Source organism: Camponotus floridanus, unplaced genomic scaffold (assembly GCF_003227725.1).
Source record: "Camponotus floridanus strain SB8 unplaced genomic scaffold, Cflo_v7.5 scaffold47, whole genome shotgun sequence".
Classification (NCBI taxonomy): Eukaryota; Metazoa; Arthropoda; class Insecta; order Hymenoptera; family Formicidae; genus Camponotus; species Camponotus floridanus.
In genome coordinates this window covers 895,280-918,914 of record NW_020229625.1, presented here as the reverse complement: position 1 = coordinate 918,914, position 23,635 = coordinate 895,280, and the positions used below count along the sequence as shown (strand labels likewise).

The 23,635-nt window shown below is 31.8% G+C and overlaps 1 protein-coding gene across 1 annotated transcript in view; it reads left to right on the top strand.

Moving 5' to 3' along the window:
* Positions 1-2,224: 2,224 nt before the first annotated feature.
* LOC105258514 (neurotrimin) overlaps positions 2,225-23,635 on the top strand; it is a 244,386-nt gene continuing 222,975 nt past the window's right edge. Inside the window, exon 1 of the mRNA XM_011269804.2 lies at positions 2,225-2,390. Coding sequence (XP_011268106.1) covers positions 2,294-2,390 — 97 coding nt within the window. The 5' untranslated portion in view covers positions 2,225-2,293. The remainder of the gene's footprint in view (positions 2,391-23,635) is intronic.

The following is a 23,635-nucleotide window of genomic DNA, read 5'->3' as shown; positions in this document are numbered from 1 at the left end:
AAATTTATTATTTGGAATGATTGTATGTGGCACATATTTCTTCGCTTGTCGTTACGCGGCGCACTACTTTTAACTTTTCTCGTATTCAATATTTAGCAGAAAATGTATATAAAGGACTAATATTAAACACGTAAGATCTAAAGTATATTCTTTTCCTCTTAGCAGTAGTGTGAGAAAGAGGATGTTACTCGCACGCAGGTTCTCGGATTGTATGCATGTGAGCATCCTCTTTCTTACATATTACTGTTTATCAGTTTAATTTCAGACAAACTGAATTTAAATTAATTTATTTAATAATCTGGATTCCTTGTTAGGATTCGGAATATTAAACAGATTATTTGAAATTATAAACGGAAAAAACTTTTAAACGACTTGGTGCTGCGTATATTAAAAATCTGTAATACACGTAACATGTATAGTACTGATAGTGAATTTCGGAACACTACGTATACCATAATTATATGGTTACATGAAATGGCTATTATGATTTTACTATATTTTCATGTTATATCAACTATATTTTTTATAGTAAAATGCACTATTATATTTGCTTGGCCCTAAGAGACTATAAATTATAGTGAAATTATGATAATTTCAACTATAATTTTTTATCAGTGCATACTCGTGGTTATCATTTTAATTATATTCTTATCAACATCGGTTTCTAAAAATAGGCTTATTATTTCGTCTGTCTATCTGTATCCCAGTGAGCAATAAGTTATCAAAAAGAGTTCTTAAAGCAGATTCAAGAATTAGACATCCGACAACTCTATCTAGATGATAACATTATGATCAATATAAATCAATATATATACATATATCAATAAGTCCTCTAATGCATCGATTTTAGAGGAAAAAAAGACATTACATACAGGACATCTAAAAGAATACTTCAATCTGACTTATTATAGATGTTAAGAAAATGTTACTATTAAGACTTTCTTTATAGAATTATTTATTTTAAATTCAGTTTGTTAGAAATTAAACTGATAAACAGTGATGCAAGAAGAGGATGCAACTCAAACACACATAATCAGAGAGCTAACGTCCTCTTTCTGGCACTACTGCTCGTAAAAGAAAAAAAATATACTTTGGATTTAATGTTAATACTAGTTCTTTATATTACATTTCATGGCAAATATTGAATACGAGTTAAGTTAAGAGTGGTACTATAAGGATTTGGTTAGTATTTTTTGGTTGGATCTATAAAATTTCTTGTTACATTAATTTCTTTGTTTGCCGCCTACCCAGACAGCACGAAAAGGCCAAAAGATGTCTTAAAGATGTTTAAAGGACTTTAAGACGTCTTTAAGTCGTCTTTTAGATGTCTTTTGGACACGTGTGCTATCTGGGTAGCGGCAAGCAAAGAAATTAATGTAACAAGAAATTTTATAGATCCAACCAGGAAATACTAATCAAATCCTTATAGTAAAATCTATTAAACGTTCTAGTTATAAAAAATCGAGTCTTATCATGATAACTAGAAATTCTTGTTTGATTTAACCAAAATGCCTTCAATCATATACGTCTTGTTGGTACAATCAAACGATTTTTCTCAGTGTAGATGTCTTTAAAGTTTCTAGTAAGCGAACTCTAAAGACATCTATGAGTAGACATCATAAAGAGCTTTTTTGAAAAACATCTTACAAAAAGATAACTTATTGATGTCACTTAAAAAAAAAATTAATGAAGTTTTCAAAAAGTAGACTTCTTCCTTTCAATAATACTCACTGGGATCTTTCTTTCCTATTTTCTTGCGTTATTTGGTCCTAACTGTATTTAAGTAGCGAGAGATGTGTGAAGTCCGACTGCGAGAGGAGGCTTAGAAGCTCTCCTCTTGTCATAATCACCGAGAGATCTAAGTAAATCCATGTATGTCAGCGTGACTCAAAGCAAAGCTAGCCACGCGCACACGGTCGGCCAGCTAGTCAGCCAGCCAGGTAGTCAGCCAGCCGGCCGGGAGCGTCGGCGCGAGTGACAGTGGTGCTCCACGACGCGGGAGATTTCATCCCCCTCGTGTCCGCGTCGCGTCATGGCACGTCGAAGCGGGATGAACGGCGCGACCGGCGCGCAGTGGGGATGAAACGACGTGCAACCCCCGCCGCTGTCGCTCGCGCGCGCGGCCGGTTGCGATAGTAGGGAGGGGGCAAACAGGAGGGGGCGAGTGATTCGCCTCGTGCGCGGTTTGGGATATACGTAGTCTCACGGCAGGTCGGGAGTTCAGTCTCGACGCGGCAGCGATACTCTAGTGTCGCGTGACACGCGTGCGACCGACACGTGTACGACGAGAATCATGGGTGAGATACGTGCCGTGCTGTGCCCGCGCCGACGACAGGTGCCCCTTCTGGTAGTGACCACTCTGTTGGTGGGCGTGCGTACGGAGCTAGTCGGTGAGTAAACAATACGTGTTGTGTCATTTTTCTTGCTTTTGATCCCGCGTTTCGATTGTTCATCGCGTAATATCATCGTGCCGGAAACCACGTAATGTATGATACATGTAGTAAGCTAAAACTGTTAATTATGCTGCTCGTTAAGCATATATCATCGCATGTCGGAGCAATCATTCGCGGAAAATCAAAGATAATCGTACGATATGTTCGTGAAATCTATGAGAAAATTATAAACTTTTTCACTTTACAAGCAGATTGCATAATAATATAATTTGTTGATAATAGGACAGTGATTGGAAATTACTTAGCAATAGTAATTTAGTAATTTAGATGTAAAAAATATTTTATTTTAATTTGGAACATACTAAAAAAAAACTTGTATTCTTTGAACCTTTTATATATATATTCGTTTTTTTCTTTAGAAATTATCAATAGTACAGACATTTAAAGTACAGACATTTTTATCTTTAATTAATATGTGATTGAGTTCAATAAAAATTTTTATTGGATAGTAAATAATTAAAGTCATTAAAAAATTATTAATTGCATTATCCCGAGCTGTAATTAAAATCTAATGTAATCTTTTAAATAAGAAATTTTTAAATTATTCAGGAGATTTTAAAGAGAATTTATGTCATCGAGATAAATTTTATCAATGATTAAAATAAGATATTTTTTGCAATATTAAATTATTGTTTTTTGCAAGTGAAATATTGATAATGCTATATTTTTTTAAAAATAAACTCTTAATATCTGAGGTAATATTTTAAATGGTATTAAAATTAACATCCATTAAATTGAGCATTAATTTAAACATTGTTATCAAAAGTTAATACGCAGAACAATCGGTTTTTATATGTTAATGGTCGGGTGTGTATAATCGTAAAGATTGACGTGACAGCAATTTCGATGTTCGGCTTGCGTTATGGTTTTAACACGATTTGTTGCACGAGGAAATCGTGCGACGAATAATTTCATTTCATTGTCTTCATCGAGCTCGGTTTTGCCACTTTTCAGGTTTTGTTCATGACGTTTACGAGAGACAGTGATGATTTGATTTTACATTTTATTTTTAAATTATATGAACGCCGCTATCTGCGGTTACATGTGTCGTGCCGAATGGTACATGACATTGCTTTTCCCTCATACAAAATATTAGCGCATCTGAAAATTGTAATTCATCAAATATGTAATGATATGTTAACAACAAAGTGTACAAGAATAAATTAAAATAAGATTGCTATAATATTCTAAACATAATTAGAAAAATATGATTAGAAGTCTTTGACATATTGCAAAAAAGAGCAAGTTGTGTAATAAAAAAATTCAAGAGAGAGAAATAATATAACCTTCTTTCTCAAGTAAAAACTTATTTTTAGGCAAAATAACGACGGTGACATATGTTTATCGTAAAATTTCGGAACTGCATCACTTAGTTTATATAACGTGTGGATGTTGCAAATTTTCTTTTCTGTTGCCTTATTGAAGAAATTTTCACTTGCCGATGTGTCACCGTGCAATTCTAGACGCGCTTTACAACACATATTTTCCTTGGCGAAAAAGGCGCGTTTATATCGCTCGATTCCGTTTTATACCATACTTGACAATTCCTGAAATTGTGTTTTATATTTGTGAAAATTATCTAGGCAAAATAGATTGCCCCTTTAACAAAAAATACGACGCAAAAAGATTTATCTGCTAATGGTCTTTCAGTAGAGAGTCTACTATTGTTTCTTTAACTTATTTGTTTATATTCTAATTTTGCGAGTGATATATATTGCAATAATTATGTTGCATATAAATATAATGTTAGCGTAAAATATAACTTTTATTCTTGTAAAAATACACAACATGCATCTTTTCGCGCGCGATAAAGAATATCGGAGTAAAATAATAAGAATAAGATTATTTTCTATTTATTTTTCACAATTAGCAATTTTACTTATATTAGAAGGCATTAAGCATTTTATTTAAAATATGCGTTCTCTTTCTAATTTATTAATTAAATAATAGAGCAACTTTTATTGTTGTAAAATACACAACATGCATTTTTTCGCGCGAGATAAAGAATATCGGAGTAAAATAACAGAATAAGATTATTTACTATTTATTTTTCACAATTAACAATTTTACTTATATTAGAAGGCATTAAGCATTTTATTTAAAACACGCGTTCTCTTTCTAATTTATTAATTAAATAATAGAGCAACCAGTTTACCGTTAACCGCATGCATTGTATTTTGGAGCAAGAAAAGTTGCACGAGGAGAAAAGAATGTTTATGGAATGGGAAGCTCGAAGTTTGGTCGTAACATTATCGCGCTAATAAAGCACGCAAAATGTTTAATAGGTGTGTAAATTGAGTTGCGTCCTTATGAAATTATAAAAAAGTTGGCACGTGTAACAGGTGGTTTAGTGGCAATTGTTTTGCCCGATATTCGTAAGAGACCGATCGAAGGTCCATATAACTCTTCTGTATAATAATAGGATTACAATAACGTCTTAATTATAGAGATCTTTTCGGTCAAATCATAATGAATCGAGATGAATTGATGATGCATAGAAATTCACAATTCATTATGCTAGATACTTATTAATGTTTCATTAATTTTGCTGAAAAGATCCATCTATGGTAATTTAAGCGTTATAGCTTGCAAAAATCTAAATGTCACTTGAATAATATTATTACTCATGATGAATGATGAGATCGATTTCGTATTTATGAAAAGGTCGCGTATAGAAAAATGGAAGTTTGCTTTGAAGAATAGAGAATGATGATTTTTCCGTTAAATTCTCCATTATTAATGCAATCAAAACATTTTAAAAATAAGATTCGCAAGACGATTCCGAGCGATTGTGTATTTCAATAACACTCTTTTTCTTTCTTTTTTTATTTCTTTTTTTCTCTCTTTTTATATTAATAATGTGTGTGTGTGTGTGTGTGTGTGTGTGTGTGTGTGTGTGTGTGTGTGTGTGTGTGTGTGTGTGTGTGTGAGAGAGAGAGAGAAAGAGAGAAAGTAATGGGTATTCGGATGGTTAATATTGTGAAGTGTAATTTATCGTGTATGCGCGACATGCTTTTCAAACATGAGATACGACGCATCATTTCTGACCGTTTTTCAAGGAGTTATTTATGCCCGGGACTCTCAGAATAACGTCGATGCACCAACACTATATTGCCATGATATTTTTGCCGCGCTGGTATGTAAATCACTTGTCGTACAGTACGTTACGAGCGCATTATCGATCCGCGACCAAGAATTTTGCTATTCATGTTCCACTAATTACACAGGTCTGCGAAGTTTTTTTTTTTAAGATGCAATAGTGATTTTCTACGTAATTTTGTGAGCTGAATTCTAATCTGGCCGCCGAATTTGCGTAGCACATCAGGTTTTTGAGTAATTTGTAATTGAATGGCTCAAAATTCGCTATTTTGGCCAATTTCATGAATTTATTGCGAGGAAACCAAATTTTTTGAAATATTTCTGCCAATGGCATCGTATAATACTCACTTTCGCCTTTCAAATCCACTTTCGATTACCGCTGCACGATTTTTTTTCGCTGAGATATATAAGTATGACGTTGTAAGAAAATTTACGTTAAAGAAAATTTATATAGACATCAATATGGTAGATCCATGATCTTGAAATTTGAAAAGACTGACATATGTCAGGTTCGGTTGGCCAAAAAAGTATTGTAAAGAAATATCTAATACAGTTGTTACACATTTTAATAAATTTTTCTAAATTTTATGCCTTTTTATTGTGATCCTATTCGCCATATTGGATGCGTCATTTTTAATTTCAAAAGGTGATAGAAGGTTTAAAAATGTATATTTTTATCCTAATTTTGATTCGTAGTGAAATAAAGAGGTGACACGGTTGATTTAGAATGGCTTATTAGATTCCTATGCATGAACAGTCTTATGACTTGTATATCTGAGTGAAAAAAAATTATGCGGCGGTAATCGAAAGTGGATTCGAAAGATGAAGGTGAGTACTATACGATGCCATTGACAAAAATATTTCAAAAAATTTGGTTTACTCATAATAAATTCATGAAATTGGCCAAAATAGCGATTTTTGGGCTATTCAACTACAAATAACTCAAAAACCTGACGGGCTACGCAAATTCGGCGACCAGATTCGGATTCAGCGTACAAAATTACGTCAAAAATCACTATTGCATCTTAGAAAGAAATTTTGACCCCTTTTTTTGCAGGCCTGTGTTATTATCTTGGATCCTTCATCTACTTTACTGTGGTCAGGAGGGAGCGGAAATACGAAAGGAATAATGTAAAAATGTATCATTACGCAGTGATTTACAAACGGATGACAGCTTTCTGCGTGCATTTTGCAAACGCATCTGTGCAACGCTTTGTTATCACACTTTGGTTCGTTATTTTTCTGCGTAACTCGCTCGCCGTAATTTTGTAGTTCTCAGTGGGAAAATGTCTGGCAAACTGTCGTCAAATTTAACCGTATGCACAAACGTTCCGCGAATTCGCGTCTGTAAAGGAGACATACTGAAAAAGCAGAAACATAGATATATTTAAATTTTCGCATTAGTTTGCGGTATTTAGAAGTTATCATTGTGTTAAAGTTACAGTTATAGTGGATAAATCGATGCTGTTAAAATAGGTACAATCTGGAGCGAATTTGAGGGCAAAAATAAGTATTAATTTCGTATTATTACACATTGTAAAGCGTTTCACAATTTTACTCAAATTATTTTTACAATTCATTTTTAATGTCAATGAGTGCATTTTTAGATTTGTTAAGCAATATTATATGTATATGTAACCGTACGTTCTTCGTGTGCAAGATAGAACAAATTAAGCCGAGTAGAAAAACATCTTTTTGAGATTTTTGCAATAATTAATAAGAAATTAATTATATAATAAATAATTATAATAATATAATAATAAATAATTATAATTATATAAAATAATTATAATAAATATAATAATTATATATAATTGTATAATAAAGATTAACCTCACAATTCGCGCGAATATTAGCACGTGGCAGAAAGAAAGAGTTTACTGTTATGTGGTTATTAGGTGCATAACAAAGCGTTGGGAGGGATATTTTTTAAGTGATCACTATATACAAATTGTACGTAATGTTGGATTCTCGCATCTTAGCAAACACGAGACAGCGAGCAGATTCTTTTCACGCATGCTAATATTCACACAAATTGATCGATCTTTTTTAATTAATTTCTCGTTAATTATTGCGAAAATCGGAAAATGATAAAGGATTTTTCTACTCGCAAGGAAAGGCATGGAAGTGTATTGATGAGTTTAATATGTTGTTTTCCTCCGATTTTGATGAGTTTTTAATATGTTTTCCAGACTTTAAAAATAAGGGACATATAATTTTTTATACGTATGTTTAGGGGTTAAAACATTTTCTTTTTGGAAAAAATCGATTTTTTTCTTTCGAGATGAATATCCAAAATTATAAGAGATAGAAAAAAATTTCAAATTAAAAGTTAAATGGTTTTAAGACTTTACAACAATAACAAAAAAAATTATTTTTTTAATTTCTATAAATACCCTTGCCACTAAACATTTTTTTTATTTTAAAATTTCTTCATCATCAAATGAAAAGCTATTTTTTTACGAATCCAACCATATATGATTAAGTTATGTTTCGAAAAATCATTTCCCAGAATTAATTATAAACCTCTGTAAATACGCTATTCGTGTCCGTCCATGCGCTCGATTCTTCGTGTTATCACACATTTTGTTTCCATAATAGAAGATAACTAACAGAACATTTGAAAGATATTTTCTACGTAATCATCGAAAGTTTTTATCGTGTTAGATATGTTTATAACCCTAAACACAACATTTGAATATATAATAAATATCATACATTAAGATACAAAAATCAGATAATTATATCTGACGCAATCTGTTGGAGCAATAATATAAAAGGTTGTTGTTTTACGAGCTTAATACATGATATCGTTTAATGGTATATTATTAATCGGGGCGTGTGCTCTTGTAAATATTTATTGATATTTTAAATATGCTTATTAATTTATATTTCTTTTTTGATTTTATTTTTATGTCTTTGTAAAATCACAATTATGACATAAATTTTTATCTTTTTAGAGTATTGAAGAAATTTTTTAATACTTCTTATATAACTTTTGTGGGAAAAACACAGATGTTGTTTATACATTACATAAAATTTTCATCTTTTTTATTGAACAGGCTTCTTACGAAGAATAAAAATGTCAATAGGTACAAAATACGATATATGCTTGTTATTTAAAGAATTAAAAAAATATATATTTAAGTGCCATAAGTAATATAAATACAATAAGCATGCAATAAAATTTACCATTCTTTAAGCATAATTAATTATATTTTTGATACATGTATTTCACTACTTATAATTGCTTCAATTCTTACGACGCAAAGCAGCTAATAAATTTTGAGGTAGAGAAATATTTGTTCTAAGCCTTGTAGGCTGAAAATTATTACTAGAAGATCCAAATCTTATCTCTCTGTCAAAACTAGAAGGAAATAGCCTGTTAAGATCGTACAATGACCGAAATATTTTTTTACACGTGTCATATTTTAATGTAAAAGGAAACTATGCACAAAAAAGATAAAATAATAACAAGAAAACATTAATAATAAAAAAACAACAATCTCAAATATTATTACTAAAGTAAATAATAAATAATAAATTACCTTTAATCGGTGAAGTCTACAATTCGAGCATGTATCCACATTAGAATTGTTAATGTACTACTGAATACTATGACATGTAACATATGCACAAAAATAATAAATCTTAAATAATATAAATAAACACTTAGACTAACAATTACTACTTATATTAATAATTATATTAATAACTAAAATTAATAATAATAATAATAATAATAATAATAATAATAATGATAATGATAATGATAATGATAATGATAATGATAATGATAATAATAATAATAATAATGATAATAATAATAATAATAATAATATTATTATTATTATTATTATTATTATTATTATTATTATTATTATTATATTATTATTATTATTATTATTATTATTATTATTATTACTTTATTTTGTGCCGTCTTAAATTAAACAAGTTTAGTCTTATGCATACACTTTGAATTTATTTTTATTTCATATTTTGATATCTTATCATATATTAAATTGTTATATTAATGTTATCTTATCTACAAAGGAAACGTGATTACAATATAATAAGCAAATGTATCTGTGTTAGTTATCTTCTATTTTACGAAGAAACAGGATGTTGCGCGAAGAATCGGGCGCATAGACGAATAACATATTTAGAGAGGTTTATAATTAATTCTGGAAAATAATTTTTCGAAACATAACTTAATCATACGTGGTTGGATTCGTAAAAAAATAACTTTTCATTTGGTGAAAGGAACTTTAAAATTAAAAAAAAATGAGATTGAATTAGAAATGAATTAGTGGTGGGGATATTTTGAAAAATTAAAAAAATAAAAATCTTTTTTGTTGTAAAATACTCTTGAAATCATTTAGCTTTTAATTTGAAAATTTTTTTCTATCTCTTATAGTTCCGGAAATATTCATCTCGAAAGAGAAACACCGATTTTTTTCGAAGGGGTATTTTATCCTCTAGACATGATCACATATAAAAAAATACGTGTCTCTTATTTTTGTCAAGAAAATAACATATTAAAACTCATTAAAATCGAAGGGGGACTTCCGTGTCTTTCTTTATCAAATTTAACTCACTCCACCTACCTACGCACGAGAAGTGATATAGTTATTATCGGACATCCTGTATATGTATATATATATATATTATATATATATATATATATATATAATTCTAAACCTAATTTAAATTAATCTCTATATTAAATCGGTATTCTTTGCAATTGTTTTAACTTTATTTACTTAATATATATATTGGAATTAGAACCACAAGTATAAGAGGCAAAATTGAAAACACCGGTTTAAGAACATAATTTCAACTGAAAGTCGAAATAGACAGATGCCGGATCCGCAAGTATCATCCAAATCCTTTGCCCATAAAATTGATCAAATTCTGAGATACGCCGCACTGGCAAACGCTTTGGATCCAATAAAGAGGATTAAGTGTACTGAGCTGTAAACACGGTGTGATTGAATTCTGGGGGCGCCGAGGAAATTCCTCCCCCATACTCTCTTTCTCTCTCTGCTTCTCATTTCTTTCTCTCGCCCTCTCGTTTGTTTTCTCTGTTTCTTTTCCGCTACTCCATCCTTCTTTCGAGTGTTATAGTTTTCTCCTTTGTTTATGTACCCTTACACGGCCGTGCAAGAAAACAAAACGGTCGTGCCAAGCTTCTTCTACTTTCATTACCGCGGAAAATGTCGCGACATTTATCTTCACGTAAATTGGACGCCCTCGTACCATGTCCAAGATGGTCCGCTGAATTTTATGCGAATTTTCACCTAATGGAGTGTGTGATTGCTCTCATAGTCTGATATAAATAGTGAGTGGTACAGTTGGAAGATTAACTCTCAAGACTTTTGAATTTTGCAATTTATTTTATATATATATCTAATATTATTTAAAACAACATTATATGAATTACTATGTTATTTTGTACTGCTATTTCAATTTCTAATTCTCCGATATCATAAAAATGTAAATGTTATAAAATGTTATAAATATTACAGATTATATGTTACAGATTATAACGACTTAACATCGTTTTACGTATTTTCTGACAGTTAATAAATGCTGCATGATATATTTATTGATGTTCCCATAATCCCCTTTTAGCATCGACAGATTATCATAGCATGCACATATTATTGCAAATTTTATGTGAAAGTATTATTATATACTATATTTTGCGTTTCAAATATTGTTCAATAATTTACGAACAAAGTTTTGTATGCAATTAATTAATACTAGTATCAAAAACATGTGAAAAAAGTAATAATTATAAGTTTTTAACAAAATGATGTATTTATAATAATAAATGTCAAATTTAACACATCAATTAATGCTCAATAATTTATAATGATTAAAAAAAGAGAATTTTTAATCTTATTCAATATTTAATTTTTGTTTAAAATTAATGATTTCAAGCATCAATCTTGTGTAAAATTCGATAAAATAACATATTAAAATATAAAACGTAATTAATAAACGCTTTTATTCCAAGAATGCGTATGCAAACTTAACAATTAATGCAGTAATTAAATTAATATGAAATATTGTAATAATATCAGAAATTCTAAAAATATTTTCTACATATTGACTTTAATTTGAATTTATAAAATTATTTAACGATACAGTATATTAAACGATAATTTATAACAATGTGTATGTGCATATATTAACTTGGAGCTTTAGAGATGCGCGATACACAGTTACATAAATTTGTAGCAGCAGTATAATTTTTCAATTGTTTATTCATATAGAAAGCAATATTTTTGTTCCTATATTACAGTCATTTATACAAGTAAAACCAATAAATCTTACCACAAGATTAAAGTTTGAAACTAATCACCAGAATAAAAATTTGTATGAATATTTTATTTTAATTATATAAAAATATAAATTAAATAAAATATAAAATAATTATATATAATATAAAATAATTCTATAAAATATATATGTGTGTGTGCAACGTATTTTGTTACGTGCTTTTATTTTTATATCTTTGTAAAATCACAATTTTGACATAAATTTTTATCCTTTTAGAGTATTGAAGAAATTTTTTAATACTTCTTATATAACTTTTGTGGAAAAAACACAGATGTTGTTTATACATTACATAAATTTTCGTCTTTTTTATTGAACAGGCTTCTTACGAAGAATAAAAATTTTAATAGGTACAAAATACGATATATGCTTATTATTTAAAGAATAAAAAAAATATATAATATTTAAGTTAATATAATATTTAAGTGCCATAAGTAATATAAATACAATAAGCATGCAATAAAATTTATCATTCTTTAAGCATAATTAATTATATTTTTGATACATACATTTCACTACTTATAATTGCTTCAATTCTTACGACACAAAACTTATATAAAATATAAAATAATTATATATAAAATAATTATATAAAATATATATGTGTGTGTGCAACGTATTTTGTTACTACTGTTTATTGCAAGATGCAACTACGCGCGTTTCGCGTTCTCGACAAAATAATAATCATATTGAACGATCGCGTTTGCGGAGAAGATTTATAGGGAAAAGTTGTAATCGCAGACCGATATGTCACGTGCTCTTTCTTCATAAACTTCGGCATTCTTTGCACGATTTCGTGAGTCGAATCGGCGGGTATGCCAGAGAGAAAGCAATAGTTTTCAGTATAGGAACTATTGTCCTTAATCCTCCCCTTTCGTCTCCACACCTATTCTCCCCATCATCGGCTATTACAAGGTTTCTGTTAGCGGCGAAGTTTCGAAGTGGCAATTCCCGAAGGTACAATTATTTGCGGTACCCACTGACATCTCCGCCCGCGCTGACTTGTTTTGAAGAATTGAAATTTTATTGAAATAGATTGCGTCTATAGCGTATATATCGAAGAAATGGACGTGCGACAAACAATTTTCTCATCTTTGAACGTTGTGAATAAAATCATCAACTTTGCTATTCCACTCTCTAAAAGTGAATCAGTGTATTATCACTGAAAAACAGTAAATAGTCACTGATTACAGCAGTTATAAGTACAGCACTGTAAATCAGTGATATTTTATTGAAAGAATCAGTTAATAATTTTGACTGTTTCAATCAGTAATATTTCTTAATATCAGTAATATTTCTTTCGTTATTGTCAGTAATATTAAATTATAATTCATTTCCCTATCTATTTCATATAAAATTAAAAATTTTATTTATATTTACTAAATATTTATTATATTAAAAATTTTATTTTATTTATATTACATGCACATTGAACTTGTTATTTTAAATAGATAATGAACAAATAATTTTCATTAAATCGCCAGACATTTATTTGTTCGACTTAAGATCGATTTAATATATGAAGCCTCTCTATTGAGATTGTATCAGAAATTAAATCGAAGTAATAATTCTAATTTTGAATGTCGCTCTTTGCAAACTTTATATAATTCTTATAACTAAAATTAAATACGAGAGAGATAGCGATTGTAGCGGTAAATAAACGAACTAGCGATTACTGGTTTTACAGTAAAATTTACTGATTTTACAGTGAATTTTATTTTAACTGACTATAATCAGTGAGATATAAGATAAAATAACAAAAAAATAAGCGTTTCTACTGAAGATCAGTAAAATACTCACTGATTCTCAGTGAAATCTTATTTTTCTGTTTAAATTAGTGATATTTTCACTGATTCACTTTTAGAGAGCACTGCAATCTCTACAAATTTATGAGTTTCTCGTTTCTCATTTAACAAAACTAATATCGACAAGGTCGTTGTATCTCAATGTTTTGCCATAACGTCCCTGATTTTCTCTTTTTCTCTTATATTGCGCATTAAGACCCCATGACTCGACGTGGTTCCAGATATCATAACAAACGGATCGAAGCAGCGCGACACATAATACAAGTTTAATAAAATCGTCGAATATTCAGTTGAAATAAACGAACAGGAATGACTTGGTTTGACAGCGCAACGGCACGTTACAGGATTTCGATCGCGTGCCGCGGTCCCTTCACTCGCGATCGATATCACTGCTGCTAGTTTTACCGCGAGAACTTGCGGATATTCAAATCTTGCGCGCCCATACCTCGCATTATACTCGCGAAAACGTAATCAGGCCAGTCGTAGACGCGAAACATATATTTCACGGTACGAACGGCGACATTTCGGAATACCTGGAGATTCGCCGCGACATGAATTCTCATTGTTTCCCCCAAAGATTTCGTACGCGATTTGTTTCGGGCGAGATCCCTCGCGAGGGAGGGAAGGAAAATGAAAAATTATTCGTAATTTGCCTCATTGTATATGTGTGATAATGGAGAAATAGTGTGTCGGGCTAATGGATATCGCCGATGTATCTACTTTCCTTCAACTTTAATGGCATTGGAGTTTTTATTTATGGCGAAAAAATAGAAATACAATAACCGTACTTAGATACAAATACGACGATACGCTCATTTTATCTAGAAGCATCGAAGTGCTTTGGCAACTTTAATTTCAATCGAGATATTTCCACGCAACCCTGAGTGGATACGTCGTTCGCTAGTAACGGGGATGAAAGTTCTTTTTATCGGGAAATGTGAAAGAGCAAGCGCGATATAATTATCTTTTTTTTTTCTCGCGATAGTAAGCGATATGTAGCGATCGCGAACTATCTCGACGGTATTCAGCTTAGTGTGAACTATATCGAGGTGAAATTTCAGTCGCGTTGTGGGGATGATGGGTGGTGTACATCTGTACGCCATACGACGAGCGACGTGTATTATATGACATGAATTAACGCGAGCCGTATGTCAATTCCGTAATAATTATTCGAATGAGTAAACGATGCGATGCACGTTAATGGACATTGCTAACTAATATTATATTATTACGTTGCGCGAAACTATCAAGTACTTTCGCAAGGAAGATTTTCTTTTCGCCCCTCGATGCATTTTTTTTTTTTTTTTTAACAAGCATGATGCTCCAGTTCTTTCGCGTTTTTAAATTCTTGTCGCATTTTAACGAATGACGATTATCCACGATATTCATATTCTAAAAACCTTCTTAATGAAATTTCGGCAGAAATGAGTTGCTAGACAAGATGCATCATTTAACTTGGATTTATTTATAAAATTGAGATGTATTTGCAACTGAGAATTATATATATACAGAGTGTTCCAAAAGTCCCGGACCGGTCGAACATTTCATAAACTATGCACTCTAGAAAGAAATGTTTCAGACAAAAGTTGTATGGCTTAAAGGGGGCCATCAGATAGTGGCAATGATTTGACATGGGAGAGTCATTTGAAAGTCACGGGAAGATCACCGTCAATTTCTTAAATGGAACCTACTATTTTTATTGCATATTCTTGTAGCTTATCTCGAGAGCTTTCCAAAACACTATAATAAAGTATTTCTTCATTGAGTACTTTTCGAGGCTTTATGAGGCTTGAAATCATTTCTTAATTTTACATAAATCATAAAATATCTAGTAAAATATTCATTTTCCGATTATCTTACCTTAATACTTTTATGTACAAAATAATGAGAGGAATCAATTAATGTAAAGAAAACACATAGTTGTTTTTAAGAAAAAAATATGGAATTGTTAATTGCAAATTACATATTTTTTTTAAAACAACTATGTGTTTTCTTTACATCAATTGATTCCTCTCATTATTTTATACATAAAAGTATTAAGGTAAGATAATCGAAAAATGAATATTTTACTAGATATTTTATAGTTTATGCAAAATTAAGAAATGATTTCAAGCCTCATAACTCGAAAAGTACTCAGTGAAGAAATACTTTATTATAGTGTTTTGGAAAGCTCTCAAGATATACTACACAAATATGTAATAAAAAATAGGGAGTTCCATTTAAGAAATTGGCAGTGATCTTCACGTGACTTTCAAATGACTCTCCCATGTCAAATCATTGCCACCATCTGATGGCCCCCTTCAAGGCATACAACTTTTGTCTGAAACATTTCTTTCTAAAGTGCATAGTTTATGAAATATTCGACCGGTCCGGGACTTTTGGGACACCCTGTATATATGTATATATATCTCTCTCTCTTTTTTGGTTTACTTAAATTAGAGACAGACCTAAAATAGGCCAGAAAGTGTACGAGTTATTCAGTCGCGCATAAAAATGTCAAATTGAGTCGATGGATGATTACTTGTTACAGATAGTTATCAAGCATGATTACTCGGTGTGATAATGCAATCTGAACAGAAAATGAAAATAATTGCCTTTATCGATATTACGCACAGGTCCATATTTACCGTGCAATCTAATTTGGCCAGATGCGCGAATTCGCTCTATTGTTGCAGATCGCAAACAAATTGCCTGCATTCAACCTCGATAATCTGATAAACGCTTTTTTCCTCTTTTTCACGTTTATTTATGTATTGTAACTAGCGATATTATATCTCTTTGGGAAAAATGCTACGTGTGACATTCAAAAAACACTCTCTCTTGATAATTATATCAGACAAAATATAAAGAAATAAAAAATTACCAGATTTGCAACATCATAAGCATAAAATTATATTCTTTATATTTATTATTTGTAAATGTAGCAAATGATATAATTTTTAAAGGCATTAAAGGCACATATTAATCGCAATATGATTAGCGATATCAGGCAAAATTCAGCCAAACCAATTGCTGTAAACTATCACGTAATTATTACGCATAATTAAACAAGCTATTAATGGTATAATAAAGCTACGGAATTTGGCCGATAAATAAATCACGCGTAAATCCGCAGATGGCTACACTGTCAAAATTCCTATGCACCTATATCGGCATAGAAATTCCTACGATAACAATTAAAATTTTATTAAAGGCAAAATAATAAGTGTATATAAAGCCATTATAAAATTCATGTGCTTTCTCTTAAAACTTTTGTTCTCTTTTCAAGATAAAAACTTGCCGCAAATTTTTTCAGGCTAATAATTTATTTAAATTGTAATAAACTCAACATTTCAGGGACAGATGTTTATTATCTGTAGACTCGGTAAACAACGTGGCTCTTCAATAATAGCTAAAATACAGGCTCTGAAATTTAACAAAGTGCGGCACATGTAATTCATTCTCATAGTAGTAGCAGCAGGAGAGTTGAGTGATTTCGGCGTGTGTTCAGCGAGCGGCGAGAATAATTCATACGTAAAACGCATAGCGGCGGGGAACGGAACGTGTGTTTGACTATAAAATATGCCCTCCTGATATTGATGCCTCAGCATCAAACGCGAGGGTTTTATGCGGGCCGCGAAGTATATATAACGCCGACGGAGTCTGATCAGACCGAAATACATAAAGCGGGGAGAAGAGCGATATAAAATTTTACTCTGCGCGATGCAGACGCGGATAAAGTGTCTATAAGATCGCCGCATGTGTGCGTGATGTCTGATTTCCAGTGGATTCGCTAAGTCGTGATATAACGGAGATATCGATTTGTCGACGCCGGACAATACGATATGTCGTTTTTATTTGACAGTTCGCGATGAATCTGTCATTGCGTCTCCATGCCCTCAATTTTAATGAGTGACGATGTAGAAAAATAGAGCTGGGTTAAACATTGGCACTGGAATATATAATAGGTGATTTAGATTTTCGACGGAATTTGATAGACAATTAAACGTGACGATAACACAGGCCGACAAAATTTAGACCCAGAAACCAGAATATACTTTTCCTAAGGGTTTTTGACGCGCTGAATTCGAATCCGAGGTCAGAATTTCTCTGGTGACTCCGGTTTTTCGAGATATTAGAAATTATGTTACATCCCAAGGTAATTTTTTTTCATAAAACCATTAATGGGATCCGAAAGTACTACTCTTCTTCTTTAAAAAACATTTTGATTTGTCCGGATATCTTTTTTTATCTTTGAGAAATCGTATGTTCAAATTAAGTAGTTCGACTTATTTCTCGATATTTGGAAAATGATTGATTGTTTATCAATTAGTTTGTAACAAAACTCATTTTAATATACCGAATTACTATTCCGGATGAGCTTGTTCCCGTAGAATCCGATTGAATCATTTACTTCTCAAAAAACATTATTTTTGCAATAGTTTGTTTAAACAAATTGTTTAAATAAATTGTTTAGACAAATTAAATTTGCAAAACTAATGTCAAATTCCGAATCAGCGTGCATCAAAACCCTTTAAAAATGTATATTTCGTGTACATACATTATATTGTACTTACCTGATGCTGTTCAATTTTCGAATATCAAAAATGTCAAACTACTTAATTTGAACATTCAATTTCTCAAAGATAAAAAAAGATATCCGAACAAATCAAATTGTTTTTTAAAGAGGAAGAGTAGTTCTTTCGGACCCCATTAATGATTTTATGAAAAAAAAATTGCTTTGCGATGTAACCTCAAATATCTCAAAAAACCGTGATTTTGGCACTTTTAGGTTAGAATATCTCGAAAACCGGAGCCACCAGAGAAATTCTGACCTCGGATCCGAACTCAGCGCGTCGAAAACCTTCGGAAAAGTATATTCTGGTTCCTGGGTCTGAGGTTTGGCCAAATTTTGTCAGGCTGTGTAATTAATCGCTGTGAAGTTTATAAGTACGATTTATAATAAATAAATAGCTATGGAAATTTATGAATTAATAAATGCAGGAAAGTGCGTTGTACATTTCTAGTTTCTTACGTTTCATATAGTAAAATGATGAGTGAAATATGTTACAAGTCTATTGCATAAAGATGCCAGGTTTAAAATAGTGAGAGACATAGATATTCAGATATTGATTTAATAAAGACAAATCGATGACCGTAAATCTAAATGTCTCTTTTACAGCATTTCTTATGAAAATTGAATTATAGGCTCGTATAAAGTCTCAATGGCCGCGATAGATGTAAACAAGTTTGTTGGGCTGAAAAAGTACGTGTCAAGAAGGGACGGCAGAATCGTAAAAGTTTAGGTTATATAACGTAATATGCAATAAAAATCAAATTGTCTACTATCTGCCGCGCCGGTAATCTCGATACGAAAAATTATAGACGGAAAGGCAGGGTTTTATGCGATGTTTGGCAAAACCTCAACGAGCAATTCGAGTCAGAAATTGAGGTGGTCGAAAAAAGTGACTCTTCTCTTGATCTTGTTAGAAAAGAAAGAGACTAAATATACGGAATATCAATAATAAATATATATGGATGTCGTATGTTTTGTTCCAATTAGAAGAAAAATATATTATAAAAATATATAATATAATATAATATAATATAATATATAATATAATTGTTATAATATAATTGTTAATTGCAAATTACATATTTTTTTCTTAAAAACAATTATGTTTTTTCTTTACACCAATTGATTCCTCTCATTATTTTGTACATAAAAGTATTAAGGTAAGATAATCGAAAAATGAATATTTTACTAGATATTTTATGGTTTATGCAAAATTAAGAAATGATTTCAAGCCTCATAACTCGAAAAGTATTCAATGAAGAAATACTTTATTATAGTGTTTTGGAAAGCTCTCGAGATAAGCTATACGAATATGTAATAAAAAATAGGGGGTTCCATTTAAGAAATTGACGGTGATCTTCACGTGACTTTCAAATGACTCTCCCATGTCAAATCATTGTCATCTGATGGCCCCCTTCAAGCCATACAACTTTTGTCTGAAACATTTCGTTCTAAAGTGCATAGTTTATGAAATATTCGACCGATCCGGGACTTTTGGAACATTCTGTATATATTATATATATTATATATTATATTATATTATACGTGAATTTATCAATATAAAATCTATAAAAAATATATTAATCCTAACACTGGAGTCCCGTTACATTTTCAGAATATTGGAATGAAATGTCATGAGGTGCAATTATAGAAAGAGGAAGAAAGGGAAAGAGAACGATGATACCTGAAGAAATTAATATTTAATTGTCAGGACGTGATCGATGTCGCGAAGTTGTATAAAGTTCTCAAGAGTCGGGATCGCACTTCAGGTAATTTAATTTTATCGCGGTCTAAAATTTTATCTTTCCGCGTGTCCGTGTCGATTTAACCGTATTAGTAAATTAAACTCCGAACTTCCTTTACGATTCCTTGGTTTTCCATTAATGAGAGTTCTCCATTATCATGTTCGTCCGGCGTGTTGACTTGCTTTTGTAAAATGATTCTTCATTCATCTCGATCTGAACGAACGCGTTTCTGCGCACATCACGTGTTTTATTCAAACACAGTGCAATTTTAATTCGAATTTATTATATGGGAAATATCGAAACGTGCAAAATATCCCTTTTAAGGAGATAATGAATGCTTGCGGCGTAAACCATGTGTCTGATTTGTCAAGCTGCTTTTAACAGTGACGTTCAAAAATTTAACGCCAACGGCGAAACAAAGTTTGCAATTCGATCACGCGCCTCTCGACTTCCATTAATGGACTTTTGTACTCCCAAACAGTTCTGATAGCAGCCAGAGCTGGGGGAGGCCTGACTGGGGGAAGAAGGGAAGAGGTAATCGTGCCAGACCGCATCTGCTAATACAGCCGGTGCATCGGACTAAAGCAATTCCGCTAATCTAGACTGTCCGGCCCGATAACGCGAGGAAAGTGAAGCAATCGCGTGTGTTCCCGGCGCGCCATTTCTAATCATTTTCCTCCGATAATCTGTAGAAAATCATTGAATTATCGAGATGAGTTTCTTGGCGGCTATCTCTCCCATTTTCACGGTCATCAATAACACAGGCCGACAAAATTTAGACCCAGAAACCAGAATATACTTTTCCTAAGGTTTTTGACGCGCTGAATTCGAATCCGAGGTCAGAATTTCTCTGGTGGTTCCGGTTTTCGAGATATTCTAACTTAAAAGTACCAAAATCACGGTTTTTCGAGATATTAGAAGTTATGTTACATTGCAAGGTAATTTTTTTTTTATAAAACCATTACTGGGGTCCGAAAGTACTACTCTTCCTCTTTAAAAAACAATTTGATTTGTTCGGATATCTTTTTTATCTTTGAGAAATTGAATGTTCAAATTAAGTAGTTTGACACTTTTGATATTCGGAAATTGAACAGCATCAGATAAGTACAATACAATGTATGTACACGAAATATACATTTTTAAAGGGTTTTGATGCACGCTGATTCGGAATTTGACATTAGTTTTGCAAATTTAATTTGTCTAAACAATTTATTTAAACAATTTGTTTAAACAAACTATTGCAAAAATATTGTTTTTTGAGAAGTAAATGATTCAATCGGATTCTACGGGAACAAGCTCATCTGGAATAGTAATTCGGTATATTAAAATGAGTTTTGTTACAAACTAATTGATAAACAATCAATCATTTTCCAAATATCGAGAAATAAGTCGAACTACTTAATTTGAACATACGATTTCTCAAAGATAAAAAAAGATATCCGGACAAATCAAAATGTTTTTTAAAGAGGAAGAGTAGTACTTTCGGACCCCATTAATGGTTTTATGAAAAAAAATTATCTTGCGATGTAACATAACCTCTAATATCTTGAAAAACCGTGATTTTGGCACTTTTAGGAAAGAATATCTCGAAAACCGAAGCCACCAGAGAAATTCTGACCTCGGATTCGAATTCAGCGCGTCAAAAACCTTAGGAAAAGCATATTCTGGTTTCTAGATCTAAATTTTCTCGGCCTGTGTAATTTTTACCAGCTACAGGTATTTCGTTAGCTTATTAACAAGCGATCGGATATTCGCTTTTGAATAAAAACCAATATCCATTTCGAACGAGATTCCACGTAGAAACGCGAAATGATCTCGACCAGGATGATGGTTTTTAATGAAAAACTCATTTACAAAACTGGCGTAATAGTGCCGCATGTCGGCACGAAGGCATATAAATACTTAAATGGAAACTGGTAGAAATGGATATTTCTTATGTAAGACGCGGCGGAACAGAGACTGAGAAGATGAGGCATCTTATCTCGTGTATACTTCATATCTCGCGGTAAATAACGCCTTGTATCATTTATTGTCGCCAGGCAAAGGTGAAACGGAAGTACTTGATTATGTTTGCCTCGGTATCAAAATGAAGTGCATCTCAGAAGGAGACGGAAAGAGAGAGAGAGACATAGAGAGAGAGAATAAATTTCTCAACTTCTGTTTTATTGCTATAAATTGAAACATCAGCTAGTATTCGCAACTTTGACGCTTTTTCACTTTCGAATTAAGAATTTTGGCGAGAGAGCTTTTACATTGTTTCATTAAAGTTTGCTTTTCTTCCGAATTGTATGTAACTAAGCATTTGTCGAGAGAGAATCTTTTTTCTTTGCGTTTTTTTGTTGAATGAATGTTGGAACGTTATATTTATTTATAGCAATCATTTGCACAGCGAATGAGCCGACATCTTTCCCGATTGACTTTGTGCACGATTAGTTTAAGCATATTTGCGAACAAAATAAAATTTAAATGCGAAAGCGCAACTTGGATTATTTGCAGCATTAAAGCAGCGAAATGCTAGTTTATATTTATAATTTTGGATGTCGATGCGAAGAAAAAAGATTTTAATTTGAAAACATGACATGCGCGAGTGAAAAACTTTGTGCAAGCGCGACATTTCCTAGAGGATAAATTAATCTCTGCCGTGAAAGTAGTTGACGCGAAAAAATGGAAAAGTACATTTGCTAAAACTGCACGGACACAGAGTGCATCGACGGATACTTTTTTCCTCGATCCTGGATTTCGCGAAACTCCATTTGCTATATTTCCATCCGATCTTTTTACTCTGGTAAAGATCGGTGATCGCTATCGTAATCGATATTCGCTTTACTTCGTGTCAGGATACGTTACTTCCGGATGCAAAATATCCGCGCTCTACTTCTTCAAAACATGAAGAACTAGATTTCGCGATTACATTTATCGCGATGGAGATATGCAGCGCGTATAGACATCTATAATCTCTCTCGTGGTTCAGATGACGATTTCAGATAGCCTTTCCTGTGATGGGATACCGAGTATTGATCCGCCGACTGAAATTTACCTTCAAGCTAACGTCGAACAAATCAGACATTGTTATAGAACTTAGTTTACCGTGCAGATGATACAGTCGATTGTATTTGTGAAATTTCGAATTTTGCAAAGTAAAAACCAATATTTGGATTAAGAATTAAAATCGCATCTGTTTGTAATCGACAAGTGTGAAAAATTCCGTTAAAGTTATAAATCAAGAGTCAACGTTTGTCCAATATCTCTTTTCTATTTATCGTAAACATATATTGTCCAATATCTCTTTTCCATTTATCATAAATATACAGAGTATCCCAAAAGTCCCGGACCGATCGAATATTTCATAAACTATGCACTTTAGAAAGAAATGTTTCAGACAAAAGTTGTATGGCTTAAAGGGGGCCATCAGATAGTGGCAATGATTTAACATGGGAGAGTCATTTGAAAGTCACGGGAAGATCACCGTCAATTTCTTAAATGGAACCTACTATTTTTATTGCATATTCTTGTAGCTTATCTCGAGAGCTTTCCAAAACACTATAATAAAGTATTTCTTCATTGAGTACTTTTCGAGTTATGAGACTTTAAATAATTTCTTAATTTTGCATAAACCATAAAATATCTAGTAAA